The sequence below is a fragment of the Sorex fumeus genome, unplaced genomic scaffold, assembly GCF_029834395.1.
Source record: "Sorex fumeus unplaced genomic scaffold, SorFum_2.1 ptg000078l, whole genome shotgun sequence".
In the NCBI taxonomy this organism is placed as follows: Eukaryota; Metazoa; Chordata; class Mammalia; order Eulipotyphla; family Soricidae; genus Sorex; species Sorex fumeus.
In genome coordinates, this window is record NW_026606135.1 from 4,592,941 (window position 1) to 4,612,063 (window position 19,123).

Here is a 19,123-nt window from a genome sequence, read left to right on the forward strand (position 1 = left end):
GTGTAGAAACAGAAACCATCTATAGCTCTACAGCTAGGAGGCAGGTGGGTGATGTAGAAGAGCCATAGAATAGAATATGACACAGCTCTTTTAGTTGTTTTCAAAGTTTTAATGAAATGAGAACTTGCTCTTGATGGAATCTTCAGTTGAAAGAAAGTAGAAAAAAACTTAATGTACTATATAGTTCCTCTCATGTCCAAAAATGATGTTTACATGTGTGTGCATCTGCATCAACCTGCACAAAAAAAAGATATGTTAGGAGTAAATACAGCAAATGGTGACAGTAGGTATGTTAGAAATGAAAAGATCAGACTCTGGACTCAAAGAGACTGTGCTCACATTCTGCTTCCAGTTGCAGACTTAAAGCAACGGAACTTAAAGCAAAGAAACTCATCTTTTTCCATGGTCTTATTCTTTTTTTAACTTTTTAAAAAATTTATTAAATAGTTCACAATATTTGATTATATTTAATATTCAAACACCAATCCCACCACCATTACACCTTCCCACCATCATATTTCGGGTGTTTCCATCCCAAACCCCAATCCCTGCCCCAAAGAAGAACTTAAATAATATAATCTTTCTCTCTAAGGTTGGTTGCCTCCTATTTTGAATCCCATCAAATGTGATGCAGTACTCTTGGAGTATGGGTAGGGTGTGTCCTATGAAGTATTGCACAGCTGCAAATGTGGTCCATGGCCCTATTCTTAACATGAGCATGAGATGAAATAGATCATCTAGATAGGACTAGATATTAAAAAAAAAAAACCAAAAACCTGCAGTTACTTTTGTCATCAAAAGTATCTTACACACTGAAAATACAGTGAATCAGGTATGGAATTTGCCCTGCACATGGCCAACTGATCAGGTAAAATTCCTAGCACCCCATATGGCTTTCTAACTGCATCAGTAGTGATCGATCCCTGAAAACAGAGTCAGGAATAAATCCTCCTGAACACCACTGGGTGGGGCCCAAAGACACACACAAAATCTTAGCTCACAAAGAGAGAGTTATTACTAAGTGGGATCTCTATTATTAACACTATCTCTGGCACAAGGGTGATATTTCTTCTTTTATTTTTCTTCAGAATACCATGCATTTTTCAAGTTTTTGCTCACGAGGAAGATGGCACTTCTATAATTAGGAAAAAGTCACTGTTTTAAGAGAGTTCAGAAAGTCCACACCCCCACTTCCACCCCCCTTTCTTGGCAGATGCCTTATTGGTTAGTGAGAATAAAATCTGAAACGTGGCCCTGTGGTCTCCTTCAACGTGGCTGCAGCATAGCTCACCTTCCAAAGTGACTCCCTTCAGGGAATGTTATGGTAGTATAAGTTTAGGGAACAGCTAAGTCAGAAACAGCAGTGCCCCCACAGATCCACACACTCACATATCCCCTGAAACCTCTCAGTACCTCTCAGTACCTCCTGGTGCCAGGTAGCTCATGCCAAACCCTGTGTCTCTTCCTGCTGCTGCAGATGAGCTGAGCACAGAGAGAGTTGAAGGCGAGATTGATGAGGTGGCCGTGGACTGCACCCAGTTGACCTTCTTCCCTGCCTTACATGAAAGTCTGCATTCCGAAGACTTCTTGGAACTGTGTCGGGAAAGACAAGTTATCTTACAAGAGTTTCTTGATCATGAAAAGGTAATATCAGCCCATCAGCAGCGTTCCTTGAAATTGATCTATCAGACAGGAAAGCACTGAGCTGCTTCACTCACAGGGAAAGTGTTTCTCTCCAATCACCAGAAAAAAGGGGGAAAAATGAATGACTGGAAGAACAGTTGTGCTTCTGAATTTGTAGACACACAGCAATGGAGGTGATGAGAAGCCCCCACCATACCCCATTTAGCATCAACGTATTTATTTATTTATTTATTTTGCTTTTTGGGTCACACCCGGCAATGCTCAGGGGTTACTCCTGGCTCTGCACTCAGGAATTACTCCTGGCAGTGCTCAGGGGACCATATGGGATGCTGGGAATCGAACCCAGGTCAGCTGCGTGCAAGGCAAATGCCTTACCCACTGCACTATCGCTCCAGCCCCAGCATCAGCATATTTGAAAGATCCACATCAAGTATAAGTTGTTGAGTGAAATTAGCTCTCATTTCCTACACTGCACTCTATACCAGGGAAGGGAGTGATGGTTTCAGTTTCAAATTGGGAATTCTTCTGTCCTGTATGACTTTTGTCCCTTGCCTGAAGCTGGACTAGAGGGCTACCCTGAGGGTGCCCTCTCACCTCCATGAAGTATGAATCAAAGTGCATGAATACTCTGACCTCTGGGTTCAGGCTGTGCCCATGCACCTCTCCCTGAAGCTGTCTTCCCCCTGGCAATACTCAGGCCTTGGGTGAGCATCCTCAGGCACTGTGAAGTGTGCCCAGCTCAGGGGCAAACTGGGCAGTTGGAAGGGAAGTTCTTTGTCTGGAAGGCCTGGGCTGAGCCAGGAGAGCTGAGCTGTGGGAGTGTGTGTCCCCTGTATGACTGGAGAAGGGTCAGGGCACAGTCCCTAAAGTGTGGAACCCAGAGAAGGGCCCTTCTTACCCAGGACTAAGCAAGTTAGTGAAGCACATGTCTTAGGGCCAAACAGACTGTTCAAATCCCACCTTACCCTCATAGTACAAGGTGTGTTATCCAACCCTGGGGAGACTCAGTGATTTTGGAGGGGGTGGGGGTGCTACATGCAGCAGTGTTCTGACTCGGGGGTTAGTCCCGAAGGTATTCAGGGAACTGTGTAACAAATTATCACACCCCTAGTGACTTCAAATCACAGTTTTCTCCAAAGTCTTGGCTAAACACGACCTTGCTTTTTTTTTTTTCTTTTTGGTCACACCCAGCGATGCACGGGGGTTACTCCTGGCTCAGGCACTCAGGAATTACTTCTGGCGGAGCTTGAGGGACCATATGGATACTGGGAATTGAACCTGGGTCAGCTGCATGCAAGGCAAACACCCTACCCGCTGAGCTGTTGCTCCAGCCCCAAACACAACCCTGCTTAACTGTGGTTAGCGGGGCTGCATTTCTCACTCAAGGCTCCAGGCGCCAGTCTGCCGCAAAGCCCTTGGGTGTGGGCAAAATCCATCTCCTCACTTCTGTGGGACTGTGCTTGCATTTCTCTACGGTCTGTTGGCTGGGGCCAGTCTTGGCTTCACATTCTTCCTTCATCTCCAAAACCACCAACAGCTTGGTCAGGCCTTCTCCAGGGCAGCAGTCTGGCCCCTGCTGCCTGGCCTGCCTCTTCTCACCTCTGCTCTCACTTCCCCTGCCATGTCCCTACCTCCCCTCTTCTGTGGACTCTCCAGGTAGAGAGTACAGGGGAGACCTTGTGGAATGCAGCTGCCACCCAGGCACACTACCTAGCCCTGGGGAGAGTCAGTCATTATTTGGGGTAGGGGAGGACCGGGGAGGGGTGCTGTACCTAATCTAGGTTTGCCTCTTCTCAGGGGAGCTTCTGCAGATGTCTGACCCCATGTGCTTCCCGAGGGCAGCCTGGTGGCCCCTGCCCTGATGGGGTTGAGCTGGGAATGGGTCTGGAGTCCACAGTGCCAGTTCCAGTGAGCTTCTGTCTTATTGGTGCAGTTCCTGTCCTGGTCTCTGGAAGTCTTGCCTTGGAGCGATTACCACACCAGCATTTCTCCCCAGGGCCTTATTTGGGGAATAAGAATCTGAAGCTTGTGGTTGACATTCCCAGTCACTGAGAGGCAACAGAACAGGAAGAGCCATTCTCCCCTCCCCTGCCTCATACTTACACTCATTTCTAGGTCTTGCTGTGCCACCGTGGGAAGCCAATGGAAGGAGGGGTGGGATCTGCCATGGTAGCAGCCTTCAGGTTTCTTCAGGTTTGGCACCCAGCAGGGGTGTGCAAAGGATGCTCTTCTCTTCCCACTTAACGCTTGGTGGCCCCTTGTCTGCTGATGGGGGTAAGGGGGGGCAGTTGGAGGTTGGGTTGGGGGTTGGGCTGTGGAATTCCGGGGAGCAGGGGATGAAGTTGCGTGCATGAACACAGGAATCCTGGTGTTGTCATACATCATGCTTTGCCTGATGGTTTGATGGCTCAGGGTGAGTTTCTAGAGCTGTGCTTGCTTCAAGGTCCCTTGTGAGAGAGGGAATTTCTCAATTCAGCCTGAGTTTGTCTAAGGTCGTGGAACCATCCATCAGGCACTGCTGCTTCTCAGAGAAGCACGTGTGGGTGGAGTGGGCCAAGCCTGTGTGGGCCGGATTCCCCGGGGGCTGGGGACTTTAAGCTTTAAGCAGAACACTGTGTAAACCCAGCCCACTGCACCCCAGCTCCACCACTGACAGACTTGGTCTGTCTGAGTCTAACTTCCTTTTTCTTTAAAATGAGTTTCTGCCCTTTGGCAGTTTGTGCTAAAGATCAAAGGGATGTTCCTATCCTATCTGGTGCTCAGTGTGTGTGTGTAGAGGGGGGACAGTTTTGCTCTTTCATCACTGAGGTCACTGTGGTTGTGTCTTTAATAGTACCTTGGGATTTGATCTCTCTCTCCAACAAGGAGGGATGGATGGGTGCATATCTAGGACCTACACTCTTGTCCATAGGGAATGCAGGAAAAGGCCTATTAGTGCAAAAGTTGCAGAGCTTCTGAGGTTCAAGTCTGACCACTGCCAAACTGACCCTCCCTTTGGGTCCTCTTGGGAGACCAGGAGAGCAGGGCAGGTAGGTGCTTGGACCCAATGGGAGATTCAGGGCTCTGATTGAGGCTTTTCTGAGATGGTGGAGGAAGAGACAGAGGGTCAGAGGGGAACCCACGAGAGCTGCAACCAGATGGGAGGTTCCCTGCTCAGCCTTCTGTGACATTTGATAGGTCAGAGAGATGATTCTAGGCTTGAGGCCTGGGTGGACGGGTGGTGAAAACAAGGAGGTCTTGAGTTTAAAGTCAGAGTCAGGAGGACTGCAAGGACACAGACGCCAGGAATTTGGGCCTGGAGAGCGACGTTAGGTCAAGATCTGAGAGCCAGGTGTGAAATGGGTGCTGGTTGGGCGAGGGGCAGAGGTGCCCCTGTGACCTTCCCTACTCCTCCTCACACCTCATGGCCCAGGTCCCTCCCATTTCCTGTTTCAACATTCTCCTTTTGGTTAAGATGTCCCTGTGACCCCCCCTCCCTTCCCCCGTCAAACTGTCCCTGCTGCTGGCCTCCCCTCATGCACAGCTCCGTGCCCATGTCTGAGTCAGCTGGTGATTTCTACCCAGGCCGGGGCTGGGAGTCATGCATGTCTCTCCCCTTCCTGCCTATGAGTTTCGTGCTCCGGAAATGTCAGCTGGATCCAAGAGCACAGTTGTCAGGTGACCACAGTTGGGGTGCCGGTCAGGACCTGGCTCTGCTCTCAGAGCCCTGGAATCTGGAACCTGGTCTAAGGGTTGGCACAGTCTAGGGGACCCGACTTGGGGGGATGCACCTCCAGGAGCAGGTGAAGATGTGGCTGAGCAGGGAAGGATGTTCTTTTCCACCCACTTAGGAGGCCAATGGCACAATCAATGCAGCTCAGCCCCCGGCCAGTCTTCGGGCTGGATCCAGAATCTCATTCTGAGTTTCTAAAAGATTAGTCTTATTGCTATTATTGGCAGAGGTAGTAATGGTTGAATATCTGCAGCCCTCACTGTGTGTGTTCTTCAGACAAGTCTCACCCAGTCTCGCCATGGCTCTATGAGGGAGGCTTCATTATTTTTTTAAACAACAACAAGAAGCAAAACAAAGTCTCAGGGGTTACAGGCTGGAGTGTTGCAGGCACTTGACCTCCTACCAGTTTTATTCCAGGTTCATGTGGCTTTTGCATCCTCTCTACTAGCTCCAAACTCACTGTGTTGGACGTTTCATCAGTCTCCCGTTGCTCTCTCCTTCCCACACTGGGCCTGGAGAGGCTGCTGCCTGCAGAACCCCACGCTTCCTTTGCAAACCTTTCTGCTAATGCTGGCCCAGGAGGGCAGGTACCAAGCCCCTTACCACATCTGGCCTCACAGTCTGGGGCACAGCAAGGGTGCACCTACCTTCCTGCACCCCCGTTCCCCGCATCCCCATCCCCACCCCAATAGCTTAGTCTTTGTCCTCTACACTTACTGTCCACAATGGGAATTGGAATTTGGGAGGGAAAAATTGTCATGCTAACCCTTCAACCATGAAGCAAAGAGACTGAAGGTTTGCACACGTCAGGTGTGTGTGTGTGGAGGGGGCGCGGAGGGGTGGCGAGGACTGGCAGGATGAGGGTGATTGCATCCATGTTTTCCAGGTCAGCACTTTCTGCCTGAGTCAGGACATTTTGAGGGGGTGTTCGAAACTGTTTTTAGGATGTAGGGGGCCCCACTGGTGATTCTTGGCCATCTGGGTGGTCCGTTCAGTGCAAGAGCCTGAGGAAGGGCTGCAGCTTGGGTCCCACCATGCTGTGGATATCCATCTGGGCTTGGAGATGCTGGGGGTCTCCAAGCCCACACCTGGTGATGCTCAGGGGACCATGTAGTTCCAGGAACTGAATCCAGGTTGTACTATTTTTCTGCCCTGAAACATTTCTTTGTCAATTGTTGTCAGGGTCCCACCTGGTGGGGCTCAGTGCTTAAGTGGTACTGGGGACCTCACACCCATAGCCTCATATGATCTACTGCTTGAGCCACATCATCTGCCTGTGTGTTTGCAGCATGAGGAGTTTGTGGCATACAGTGGTGGTACACAGGTCACCCCCCTAATTTAGATGTTTCCGTGGGACTTTGTGGCCATGTGCTTTTCTCCATTTCTAAGTGAGAGCTGACCCATGACTGGGTGTGTAGGGGGTGGGGAGGGGAGGTGTCTCTAAGCTCTGAAATCTCAGAAGCTGCATTCATGTGGCCTTCTCAAAAGCTGGGTGGGCAACTCTGGCAGAACCTGCCTGACTCAACCTACCCCATCTACTCCTGCCATTCAGGAGGTTCTGCTTCCGTGCCCCTCACTGGATAAAGCACGGCAGATTCTCTGGCATCCCAAACTTCCAGGCCTCGGGTGGCCTGCTCAGAAAGGAATGAAGGCAAGCTTAGGGCTGCAACCATGAATGGCAGTTCGCCTTCTTTAGTGTGAACACTGAAGCTCTGATCGCCTCCAGCAATACCTGGAACAGTAATTATTCGGTGCCGCCTTTGCGTCATTGATTAATGATTCCCAGAACTGCAAACACATTTCCTGCAGACAGCTCCATGGGAGGTGAGGAGTGGTTTATTTAATGCATGTTAATTGTGGACCCTTGCCAGTCACTGCATGGTTAGGGACCACCCCTCAACTTTTCTCCACGCAGTTGCTCTCAGAAGTGAGGCTCTGAGTAAAATAAATAAATAAAAGGCCACAAGACTGTGTCCACAGAGCTCCAGGGAGAGTTTGTGCTGCTGCTCTCCCTAATAACATGAACAATGAAACTTTATTTTATTTTTTAAAGATAAATTGAATATAAAATCTAAGTTTGTCTTTGGTGGAAAGCCATCAGCTTTAGGCAAAGGAAGTTATTTTTGCTCTGGGCAGCAGAGAGCAGCATCAAGCTCTTCGGGGTATTTTTAGCTGAGGTTGTCTGTAGCAGTTGGAGAAATGTGTTAACCTTTATCCCTGTAGTAACCTCCCATCTGGGCGATTCACCAGGATGACCAAAATACAGGGCTGTGCAAATAGGTCTGATTTTGTTTCCAAAGATCCCTTCTGTGGCTTTCTCAATACACAGGGCCCCTCTTGAACTGATTCCCCCCTGACCCACAGGGAGGGAGAGGCTTGAACACATTCACACCCCCACACAATCATGTACTGTCACAGAGATACCCAGACGCCATTCCACTCACACATATTCACACACTCAAACCCCACATGATCAGACACACTCAAACAACACACACACATACACACCCTTCTATCCTCACATATTTTCATATGTTCATATATATAGTCACAGCCCCTTATGATCAAACACATGCACATAACCTTTTTTCTTTAATTATCTTCTTATAATGTCCAAACGGGCTGGAGCGATAGCACAGTGGATAGGCGCTTGCCTTGCACGCGGCCAATATGGCTGACCCGAGTTCGATTCCTCTGCCCCTCTCGGAGAGCCCGGCAAGCTACCGAGAGTATCTCGCCCGCACGGCAAAGCCTGGCAAGCTCCCCGTGACATATTTAATATGCCAAAACACAGTAACAAGTGTCACTATGGAGACGTTACTGGGCCCGCTCGAGCAAATCGATGAACAACGGGAGGACCGTGACTGTGAATGTCCAAACATGTCTAACTAGTACAATACTTTGTGCCCTGGAATACTCCTACCCTTATCTTCTTAACTCCTAAATCTAGCCTTGGTGTTACCTCTCCTCATCTGGCTCAGGCACCTCTCCCCCTGCACCTCCATAATGTGCAGGAAAAGTTGAATGTTTTTCTTCACCTGTTGGTTAGACCATGAAGGTGTGCTTTGACTCCCTCTTGTGCCTAGCAAGGCATGGGGCATGCGCTAGACTCCAACGCACACCAGTTTGAGGAAGTTATGAACAATAAATGAGGGAGTGACAGGCTCAACATGCTGACAGGAGATGAGGCCTTATCTTTTATAGCCTGACTGGTGTCCATGAGGCTCTTTATTTTGGTCCTCCAATCGCCTGCAGATTACTCTGGATTATGTATTCTAATGCAGATTCCAAGATCCACTATGCAACTGCTGACTCAGAATCCAGGCCTGTAGTCTGGAAACATCTCTTATCATAGCTACGTAGGTTTTCTCATATTTAGAAGCTTCTAGAATATATGTCCACATTTTATGTTATTTAGAGATGTTGGGGTTTAGAGCCTCTATTTCTATTATTTAGAGCCTCCCTGGCTAGAAGTGTTCTCTAGTTTCCAAAGAGCCGGTCCTAAATTGATGCAGCTCCAGCTAGACACTGTTTTTGACAGTTTTAGGGACTTGTAATGAATTTTACATCCCATTCATGCAGTTTCCAGTCTTTCCCAGCTAGTCTTTGGTTTTGTGCAGACTTGTACAAGCAAGTGGCACAGGCACGCAGGCAGGGGGCATCCCTGCTCCTTGTCTCTGCCTGAGAAATAAGATGCCATCAAAAGATCCACAGGTTACATTTCTTCCTGTGTTTGCTAAATTAGTTTGTAAAACATAACAGCTCCTTGGAGCTTTCGCATACATTTCTTTGATCACTAGTAGGACAGAATGCTCCATCTGAAAACGGTCAAGGAAGATTTAGATTATCAGCCAGGCATCATGGGTGGCCAGCGTAGAGTCATTCAAATAGTTTTCCTGTTTTGATACTTAACTTTTCCTCAGTCATCAGTGCCTTAAAAATAAATAGAAGGTATTTTGTTTTCACATGCCAGCCTACCAATGCATGGAAAATTAGATCTCGGGGAACAGATATGTAGAAAGGTGTATGTGGCAGGTACGAGTAGGGTGAAGCTGCTTTTGTAGAGATTGTAAGCACACATATGAGAGCACACACATGGGCACATTTTTTCTGAACTAGCTGCCTCTGTGTTTCCAATGAGTAACTTAGGCACTGAACTGAATTGCCAACGAATAACAGGGAAGAATGGCAGGCTACCAGCTGAACTGCCCTTTTGTCGGTATGCACTTTGGGACTGATACTGGGAGTATGTATTGGCGGGAGCTTCTGTAGAATGTTCCAGCACACTGTTGCTCTGGGAACTTCAGCACTGGCAGTTTTGGATTTCTATATAACCAGCTCCTCCTATACCTAGGGGCCAGATATGGACATATACATAGTTATTCTCCTATCTGGAGTGATAATATACCATCCAGCCAAGCTTAAAAAAATTCTACTTATGAAGCAGAAGTTCCACTCTTTTTAAAGTGATCGATAGACTCACGGCATGAGGGATTTCTTAATCATGAGTAAACTTGGGGATGGAGCCCTCTCAGGGCTAATTTAAATGGAAGAGCAGGTAATAGTTCACTTGGGTTCATTTTCCAGTTTTTAAAATGCCATTCTTTTCTAGAAGAATCAATTTTTAAGCTATTAACCCAGCTCTCACCAGACATTTTTCTTGTGGCTTGGTTTATTCTTTATGCTTAATTCTCCCCTAAAGAAAAGCACCAGGAGATCATAGAAATGTGTTTCCACCCCCTACTGTTGGCAGAGAGATGTTGAGTGAGGCTGAGGTTTTATAGGGAAGGAGCGATTTTGGAGTTGATGCCATGTATTACTAGGTGAACTTGAGGATGGGAAAAAGGGAAAGGTTTAAGCAATCTGACATCACCCTAAGAACCCTGAGAAGATGTTTATTGGAGTGCAGGAAGACATCCTGGCAATATCTTGGACTAGTCAAACTAAAGAAAATCCCCATCTGTCACCTCCAATTTTACTTCAAGGACATTGACTTCATATCTCTGTGTGTGTCTTATCGTGACATACATACAAAGACATTTACCATAACACTGTTGATCTCATCAAAAACATCTGAAAAACTATTTAAATCAATAGGGGATTGATTAAACACTTGTAGTACATGACACAAGGTAGTCTGCACCTATTTTAAGGGTGAAATATCCTGTCTACTGCTGGTGGGAATCTTGACTAGTTCATCCTCTATGGAAAACAATATGGATGTTTCTCAGAAAAGTAAAACTAGAGTTACCATATGACCCAGCAATTCTACTTCTTGAGAATGTACCCCCAGAACATCAAAAATTCATTCAAAAGGATATAAACACACAGCTAATCACTGAAGCATCAAGTCCAACACTGAAGCACTAAAATATGGAATCAACTTAGTGTTCAATGACAGATAAAAGATTTATGAAAGTGTGGTGTGTTTGTATACATAGTACAATACTATGCAGCTGGTGGGTCACAGCCCTCCAGCCTACCATAGAACAAGAGGCTTGCTTTGCATGTTCATGAGCTACCTCTGATACTGTCTATTCGTCCAGGTGACACAGAAGTATTCCCTGGTGATTGTGAAGGGCCACCTGGTCTTCGAAGCAGTCCTGCTGTTTGGCCAACAGCACTTCTATATCTGCGAGAACTTCACACTGTCTCCTGTAGGTGATGTCTACTGCACCCGTCACTGCCTATCCAAGTGAGTTCCCCAACCTCTCCTATAGATTTCACCTTGAGCTAGAACCTTCCTCATTAGCCATCCCCATGCCTGCCAGTCATATCTAAAACTGAGCCAGATGTTAAAACGAAGGAACCCTAGGACATAAGTATCCATTCCTGTGATTCCCCAGAGTTAAAATCTGAAAGGATCACAAGTGTGGCCATTCCAAGTGCCTCTCCTCTTGTGGAATGCACCACAAACAAGGGTTCTCACCTTCAACTATTTAGATAAGTGAATTTAGTCCCCCAAAGCATACTTACTTAATCACTTGTGAATTTTTTTTATGCTATGCCAAACAAGGCACACAAGTACAATTGATAATACAAACTAGTTCTTGTGGAGTTTGGAGCATGGATAAAAATTTATGTCAAGGGAGTATGTTAAGGAGTGTATAGTTAGGAGAGGATGTGGGTTAATGTAGTGAGGGAAGGCTTCTTAAGGAAGCAGGCAAAGATCTGGGTCTCAAAGGGTGAATAAGAAATTTGAAGAGTATACCAACTATTATCAACCATCTTTTGAAGAAAATTCCAAGGCTTTTCCTTATGACCAAGTGTATTTGGACTATTTGAATTTAATTAGCCTTAACTAATCAGTTCTCCTGTGGTTATAAAATCTGTTTAAAATCAAGATGTTGAATTGGCATCTTTTCTAGAATTTCAGCAATGCCTTTGAAAACATGTGGATGAATATTTATTTATCCAGAGACAAACCTTAACTTTTTTAGTTAGTCAAGATTTAAGTGATGACAAGATGGCCTTTTCACTGGGTCTTGCAAACTAACAGATCAAAGTAGACCAAGCGTCTGTTTAAAACAGCTTTCCGGAACCTACCTTCCCTGCAGCTTTTAACTGAGTAGGTTTGACTTATCATCTGAGATTTTAACAAGTTCAAGCACATGCTGATGCTACTTGGTCCAGAGTAGGACCACATTTTGAGAACCACTATTGATAGCTCTACCTGGCAATAATAAGTTTTAACTCCCAGTTGTCCTCTCATTTTCAGCCAATGTAAGGAAGCAAGAGTTAAGAAGCGTGGTGGAATGGGTGTCAGCTTCCCTCTTTTGATTTAGATTTGCTTTAAAACACTTGGCATTATTTTCTCTGCTAATTTCCATCTTTTATTCATACCCAACATTCACCGATTGCTGTAAGTCTTCTGTGCTTTTCTAAGGAAGGAGGAGCATAATTAATACTTGGCACACTCATCCCATCTTATTGCTCATGTTTTATTGATACTGATCAATATGGACAATGGGTCTGCAGACTTGCCTTTCTGAGAGCTGATGAAAGCTTTCTACTCTACCTATATGCATGGCATGACTGTGTAATGCCTTGCATAATCCATTGCTTCACTCTCCACCTCTGGTTTAAATCGAGTTAGTGTTAGATAAGATCTTATTGATTAGGTAAATTGTGTTTATGAGGTGCATCTAATCATGATCAAATTGACTATATCTGCACTTTTAATAGAAGCCCAGTCCTCCGTGTGTGTACTCACTTGATTTGTAATGACAAGGGAGACTTCCCATGTCTGGAAATGTACTTCTTTAGAATACAAGCAGGAGTTTAGTGAGAAAAAATGACTGCCCTGGAATGCCTTTGGGAATTGCACAGGTAATTTTAGTCACTGTACCTCCAAGGAGTATGTGTTAACCAGACAGCACTTTCTCTCCAAGGTCTTGTCTACTGCCCAAAGAAGCTGCTGGCACTCATGGAGATACAGTTCTCAGAGGCAGGCTATTAGATCATGTCAGATCAATGGGGGATTCAGTCTTATTTTGACCATGGAGACTAAGGAAGATACATAAATAAGTGGGTTAAAAATAAAAGCTAAGTCAACTCTGAAATGTTTCTCTAAAAGACTGCCATCAAACTGCATCTAGTTTAGCATTAGACCTTGAAAGAGGCTCTCTGATGTATCAAAAATACCCCAATAAAACTCAAGAACACAGTAAATCCTCCAGCAGGTCTTTGTACTCTGGGACTTTCTTTGGAAACAGTGATCATTATAAGGAGAATTTATTCTGCATTCAGTGACGTCTCTTCCTGACAAAATGGAGTGTTCACTTTGGCTACTGCAAACAACTACTCCAAGTGGAATGGCTGATAAAGTAGAAGTTGTTGCCTAGCAGTACTGGAGGCTACAAATCTGAAGACAAAGTGTGGGCAGGGTCATGTTTCCTGTAAGCGTTCTCGAGTAGGGCTTGTCCTCCCTCCACCATTCTTTTGCTGTTTCCCAGCAAGCTTTGGTGTTCATAGGCTTGTAGATACTCATTCAGGACATGGAAGTGTCTTCTCCCACCCAATGAATATTCACATCAGTTTCCATCTGGTGTCCAGATTTCTCCTCTATGAAAGCAGACTAGTCCTAATAGATCAGAATTTTTTTTGTTTGCTTGTTTTTTTTTGGGGGGGGGGTGTCACACCTGGCTGTGCTAAGGATTTAGTCCTGGCTCTGTGCTCAGGAGTCACTTTTGGCAGGATTGAGGAAACATAGGGGGTGGCAGGGATTGAACCTGGGTGAACTGTGTGCAAGGCAAATAAAATTTCTACTTTATTAACCATTCTATTTGAGGGTACTTGGTTGTAGTAGCCCAAGTAAACACTCCATTTTGTTCGAAAGGGATGCCACTGAATGCAGTATTCTCCTCGTAAATGACCATTGTTTCTAAAGAAATTTCCAGAGCACAGAGACCTATCTCAGCTGGAAGATATGCAGTTTTCTTGAGATTTATTTGGAGTATTTTTATGATACATCAGAGAGCCTCTTTCAAGGACGAATGCTCAACTAGATGCAGTTTGATGGGAGTCTTTTGGAGAAGCAGTTTAGGGTTGACTTAGCTTCCTGCCCATTGATTTGGAGGTCTGACTATGTGTTGGTGCACCGAACATGAAGAATGTAGTGCTGGCAAAGAGGGTCAATCACAGCCTTGTGACTAATGCTACTTTAGAGGGAATCTTTAGTGGGCTAGGGATATGGCTCTGTGGTAAAGCTCTTGCCACTGGCAGTTGGTGCCAGTACCGTGGTAAGCAGTGACCTGGCTCTCCTTCTTATTGCATGTTCTGCTTCCTCCACAGCATCAGCGATCCATTCATTTTCAACATGTGCAGCAAAGACAGGTCCTCCAACCATTACTCTTGCCAGCGACACAGCTACAGTGACCTCAGGGAGCTCCGGCAGGCTCAGTTCCTTCTACAGGTATTCTCGGGGCAGGGGGGCTCCAGCGGCAAGCTCTCTTCATGGGGATGTGGTCTAGGCACCCACTGGTGCTTCATCTGAATATGTGGGGCATATCTTCATGACTGCCCCGTTCCTACTTGTACCCAGTCTTTCGGGGCACACATGTGAATTCTCTAGGCTTATAGTGGGTTCTGTGTCCTAGTGTAGAGCTCTGACTTCTGTTCCACTTTACCCCTGAATCTGACACTTTGTCCCTTGGCATTTATCTTATGTGTCATTGAGAATGGGCTGGATCGATAGCACAGCGGGTAGGGCATTTGCCTTGTATGTGGCTGGTTGGCCTACCGGAGTTTGATTCCTCCTCCCCTCTCGGAGAGCCCAGCAAACTACCAAGAGTATTTTGCCCGCATGGCAAAAGCCTGGCAAGCTACCTGTGATGTATTCAATACACCAAACACAGTAACAACAAGTCTCACAATGTTCTGGGCCTGCTCAAGCAAATCGATGAACAATGAGGAGACAGTGCTACAGTGCTACAGTCATTGAGAATTTCGCCTCTTGGCTTTATTTTCCTTTTTACAGTCTCAAAGATACATTGGAAATTGAGGAGGACATGCCAGGGCCACTTTATTTCATTCTGTAATGTTGGTGCCCTGATATGCGAGAGAGGCTGTGTCCTATTTTGACAAGTGGATCTCCTCTGTTGGCTTCTTCTCCCTTCCTGACCTGTCTCAAACTTCTGCATTCCTGGAGTCAAGAGATATAGAGATCTCCTGAGGGCTCTGATCAGAATTCCCAGAGTCTCAGCCAAAGCCTACAAGGCCGACTTGAGTGAAGAATGGAACTGATTCCTTTCAATGGCAGAACTCTGTTTTCACCCAGTTACAATGTAAGGCTTCTCACTTCTGGGATAAGAGCCTCACTTCCAAGTCAAAGGAAAGAGGAGGAGCTCCCTGCCCGCTCCCTGCCTTTACTTCCCTCGGGGCATCTAGCTTTCTTGAGGCTAGTCTCAGTAACAGCAAAACTGCATCAATGATCTGATGTCTGTTTACCAGGCAGCTTGCAGAAGAGGAGGGAAAGGGTCAGCCTTGTAGGACTGGGTGTCCCTTCCCTCTGGGCTTTGTCTCCAAGTTTCCTTTTGCACAGACTACCAGGACTGACTTCTTGGTCCCCAAAACTGATGAATGCCTTTCATTTGTAATTTTTGGGGAGGTTGTACAATTCATCAGATGATCCTCCTGCAGAAGACCTCATTATTTTCCGAAACTGAAACTCTGGGGGGTGGGAATGGCTAAGTTGGGGCAGTTCATGCTAGAAAGTATCAGTTGCCATGTTGGCAAAGGTCCAGCAAGCTGTGGACATCTGGTCAGCCCTCTTCCCTGCTCTTTGCTGCCTTGCCCACAAACCTTGGTTCTCATTTTGCCTAACTTTAATGAGTTTCTCAGTGAGAAGGGTGAGCTAGAAAGGAATAATGGAAGAAAACCCTGCCCAGAAGGTTCTGGACCTTGCATTCATCATGGTCTCAGTGCCCTTCATGGTTCTGCAGCTTTGGCATGTATGCGCTCCTCTTCAGATTTCTATTTTCCTCCACTGAACTGACTAATGTGCCTTGATTTTTTTCACCATTACATGTTTAGTACTTACGTTTTGGGGGCACAGAGTCAGTACTCAAAACTATTTTATGATTATCTGACTACATTATAGGTTATGTATAGCAGATAGGTATCAGTAAATTTCTTTCCCCCTCATAAATGTGATTGTTTCCAGATGGTTGGTTAGCTTGACTATTTTGGAAGCCAGAAGTGGGAGGATGTGTGTAAGTGTGGCCAGATGGGCTGGAGAGAACTTTCTGAGCCAGGCTGCAGTCCTGAATTCTCCCAGGAGAAAGTCAGAACTTGGGCACTCTTGGTTGCCAGGTCAAGCTGGAACCACCACAGACTCTATGTTGTCATTAATTTTGAACATTATTTAATTTCTAACAGTAGAGGAAATATCCTGGGTTTTAAGTGCACCAGAAGAGGGGCTTTGTATTGTCACTTATAAATACCTGCCCTCTGCACAGAAGACTAATGAACTAGTCTTTGGGAACTCACTTCCAGACAAGTACAAGCAGGCCCTGACTATTGTTGAGGCAGCGCCCTACCTGGGCCTCCCCTTACTCACTCCATCTGTCCTCCAGGCAGAGGTCTCACATTTTCCCAGGTCCTCTCTCTAATCCGGGACATTCTCTTCTTAACCTCATCTCATCCCTGAACCTCATCCTATATTTGGGCTCTCTATGGCTCTTCCAAGTCTGTTATTCACATAGCTCGGAATAAAACAGGAGAAGGATAGGAAAAGGAGAGTTAGAAAAAGGAAGAAAACATTTAGACTTTACATAGGCATAACAGAATACCCTCACAATGCTCTTACTCTTTCTATGGGGGCATCAAAATAGCTCTGCAAAATGGACACGGCATAACACTCTGTGTCCTCAAGACTCTGGGCAGTGTGTGTAGGCTGCCTGTATTGGGAGGTGCACCCACCCAATCAATATCCCAGTGTTTCATGTAAGATAGCCCTGGTTTAGAAAACAAGTTCCATGACCCAAATATTTCCTTCCTTTCACATGACCCAAATGTGAAAGAAATCTGAAGGTGTCACTAGGCAATACCCCCCCCCTTTTTTTGGATCCTTGTCCTGAAAATGGGCTTCTTGCTTCTTCCTTTGAGAAAAAAATGTTTGAGTCCCCAATTTCTGTGAGGTTCAGCTCATTTTGATCACCTAGGTCTTCATACTTCCTTGGGCAATATGAAAGAAGAGTATTCTACTTGACCAGGTAGAGGTTAGAGAGAGTTTCCTGATACCCAAGGAACCAAATAACCCATGGTCAATGGCCCAATTGCCTGAGGGCATCTCCATATAAGAAAACTTCAAAATAGTAAAAGGAGTTTGTCTTTATAGGACATCGCCCTGGAGATCTTTTTCCGAGATGGATATTCCAAGTTCCTTGTCTTTCACAGCAGTGATAGGAGTAAGGCCTTCAAAAGGTAAGAATTTGAGGAAACTGGTCATAAATTTTGTTGTTGCTTTGGGGGCCACACCTAGTGGTGAGCTTTAACTACTCTTGGTTCAATGTTCAAAGGTCACTTCTGCAGTGCTTGGGAGCCACATGGTACCGGGCATTGAAACCTGAGTCCCTGCATGCAAAGCAGGTGCTTTAGCATTTAAAACTATTTCCCTACCCTACCAACTGATGATAATTTAAGAGCAGAGGAGCAGAGACCTCTCAGTTCTGTTCTCAGAAGAATCATTCTCTGTCCATCGTGCACGTAATTCAGGTTAGATTGTGGAAGAAGCTACAGATTCAGAGAGCTGCTGAATCATGGAGTCAAGGATTGAGAAATATAAAGAAAATGTCCTGTTCCCAAATCCTGGGAAACAGGCTGCTCCATTTCATGGACTGAAGTGGTTTAGGACAATAATGACTAAAGGGAGAAAAATTGTGCAGACACAACATATTTAAGAAACTGGCTGTTTAATGGGCCTTCCAGAATTTTCTGGCATTACTTTCTAATTTTCCAAGTAATATTTTTCTGAGCTTAATCTTCCTTTTTGATCCCAGCTGCCAATTTTAGCTGTTCCAATTTCATATTTCATTGGAAAGAATTCCAAACAACTGATTTCCCACTCTTGCACAGAATGGCTTTATTTTTTCCTTAAAGAGAGAAGGTTGCTGTTTTGGTTTAACACTTTCTCTAAACAGATGAAGCCTCCTAAGAAATTTAAGACAATGTCTGAATTTTCAATACACATGGCTTTTTGTTTTTAGTTACTAAAGTTATAAATTGAGATTTGTCTAGAATCTAGAGATAGAAGAAAAGTGGGTTGTTTGTTTATATTCTGTTTTTAGCCATAAGTAGTCCACACAGAAGTGGAATCAACAAATAAGGCTGCTTATGTCCTGTTTGATTCTGAGTTAGAAGTTTTGAGGTGAGATGTCTCACCCGGGTGGACAGCCCAGTCGGATCACAGTGCCTCCAGGGTTTCTGTGGCACTGACCACAGAATCTACTGGATCTACCCTGGATCTACTGCCAGGTCTATGGTCAGGGGCAGAGTGAGGAAAAACAATTGCTCAGAGTCTGTAGGACCCCTTTGAGGTGCTTTAATACCATACCTCCTGCAGTTATCTTCAAGTTCTGTTTTCTATCAAGCTGAAGTAGCACCCATGCCACATTGACTGTTACATTCACGTTGCTACGGTTTCTGAATATTAAACCAAGTCTCTCAGTGTGTCTGGAAGTCTTGTACAGCTATAGGTCAGGCAGTGAATGTACCTACAGTAAACTCCTCAAGCATTGTTCCTGCGTAGGGGGCTCTATATTAGTATGGCATGTCCCTTTCCCCAGTGCCACACAGTATAGCAGTGTCTGCTGACATTGGCCATGAAAATGCCATGTGTCTGGTCCAAATGAAGGTGTCTTGAGATGATTGTTTAAATGGCTCATTGTTATTAAGGCTAAAGGATGTGATGCCAAAGGGCTGCTGATGAGCGAGAATGTATCCCGGGTACAGCTAGGTCTAGTGTCCATGATTTGGGGGCAGGATGGGAGCTAAGGGGAAACAATGAACCCAATCTCTTGCCTGGTTTTGAAAATGTCACCCGTTTTGAAAATGGTGTGTGTGTGTGTGTGTGTGTGTGTGTGTGTGTGTGTGTGTGTGTGTTGGGGGGAGAGTGGCAACTCTGCTAATAGTTCTTTCCCTTTTTATTTAGCTTCTGCTCCTTCCAACCCAGCTTGAAGGGGAAAGGCATCACAGAGGACCCCCTCCATCTAAGGTAAGAGGCAGGGTGGTCAGTGTGCTCACATATGTGTGCTGGCTTCTTCAGTC

At 45.7% G+C, this 19,123-nt stretch overlaps 1 protein-coding gene across 1 annotated transcript in view; it reads left to right on the top strand.

Annotated features, from left to right (window-relative positions):
* The window catches only part of WDFY4 (WDFY family member 4), a 249,490-nt gene that overhangs the window by 146,748 nt on the left and 83,619 nt on the right, over positions 1 to 19,123 (top strand). Inside the window, exons 42-46 of the mRNA XM_056130445.1 lie at positions 1,478 to 1,644; positions 10,903 to 11,051; positions 14,150 to 14,270; positions 17,196 to 17,281; positions 19,008 to 19,070. Of these exons, the coding sequence (XP_055986420.1) occupies positions 1,478 to 1,644; positions 10,903 to 11,051; positions 14,150 to 14,270; positions 17,196 to 17,281; positions 19,008 to 19,070 (586 nt within the window). The remainder of the gene's footprint in view (positions 1 to 1,477; positions 1,645 to 10,902; positions 11,052 to 14,149; positions 14,271 to 17,195; positions 17,282 to 19,007; positions 19,071 to 19,123) is intronic.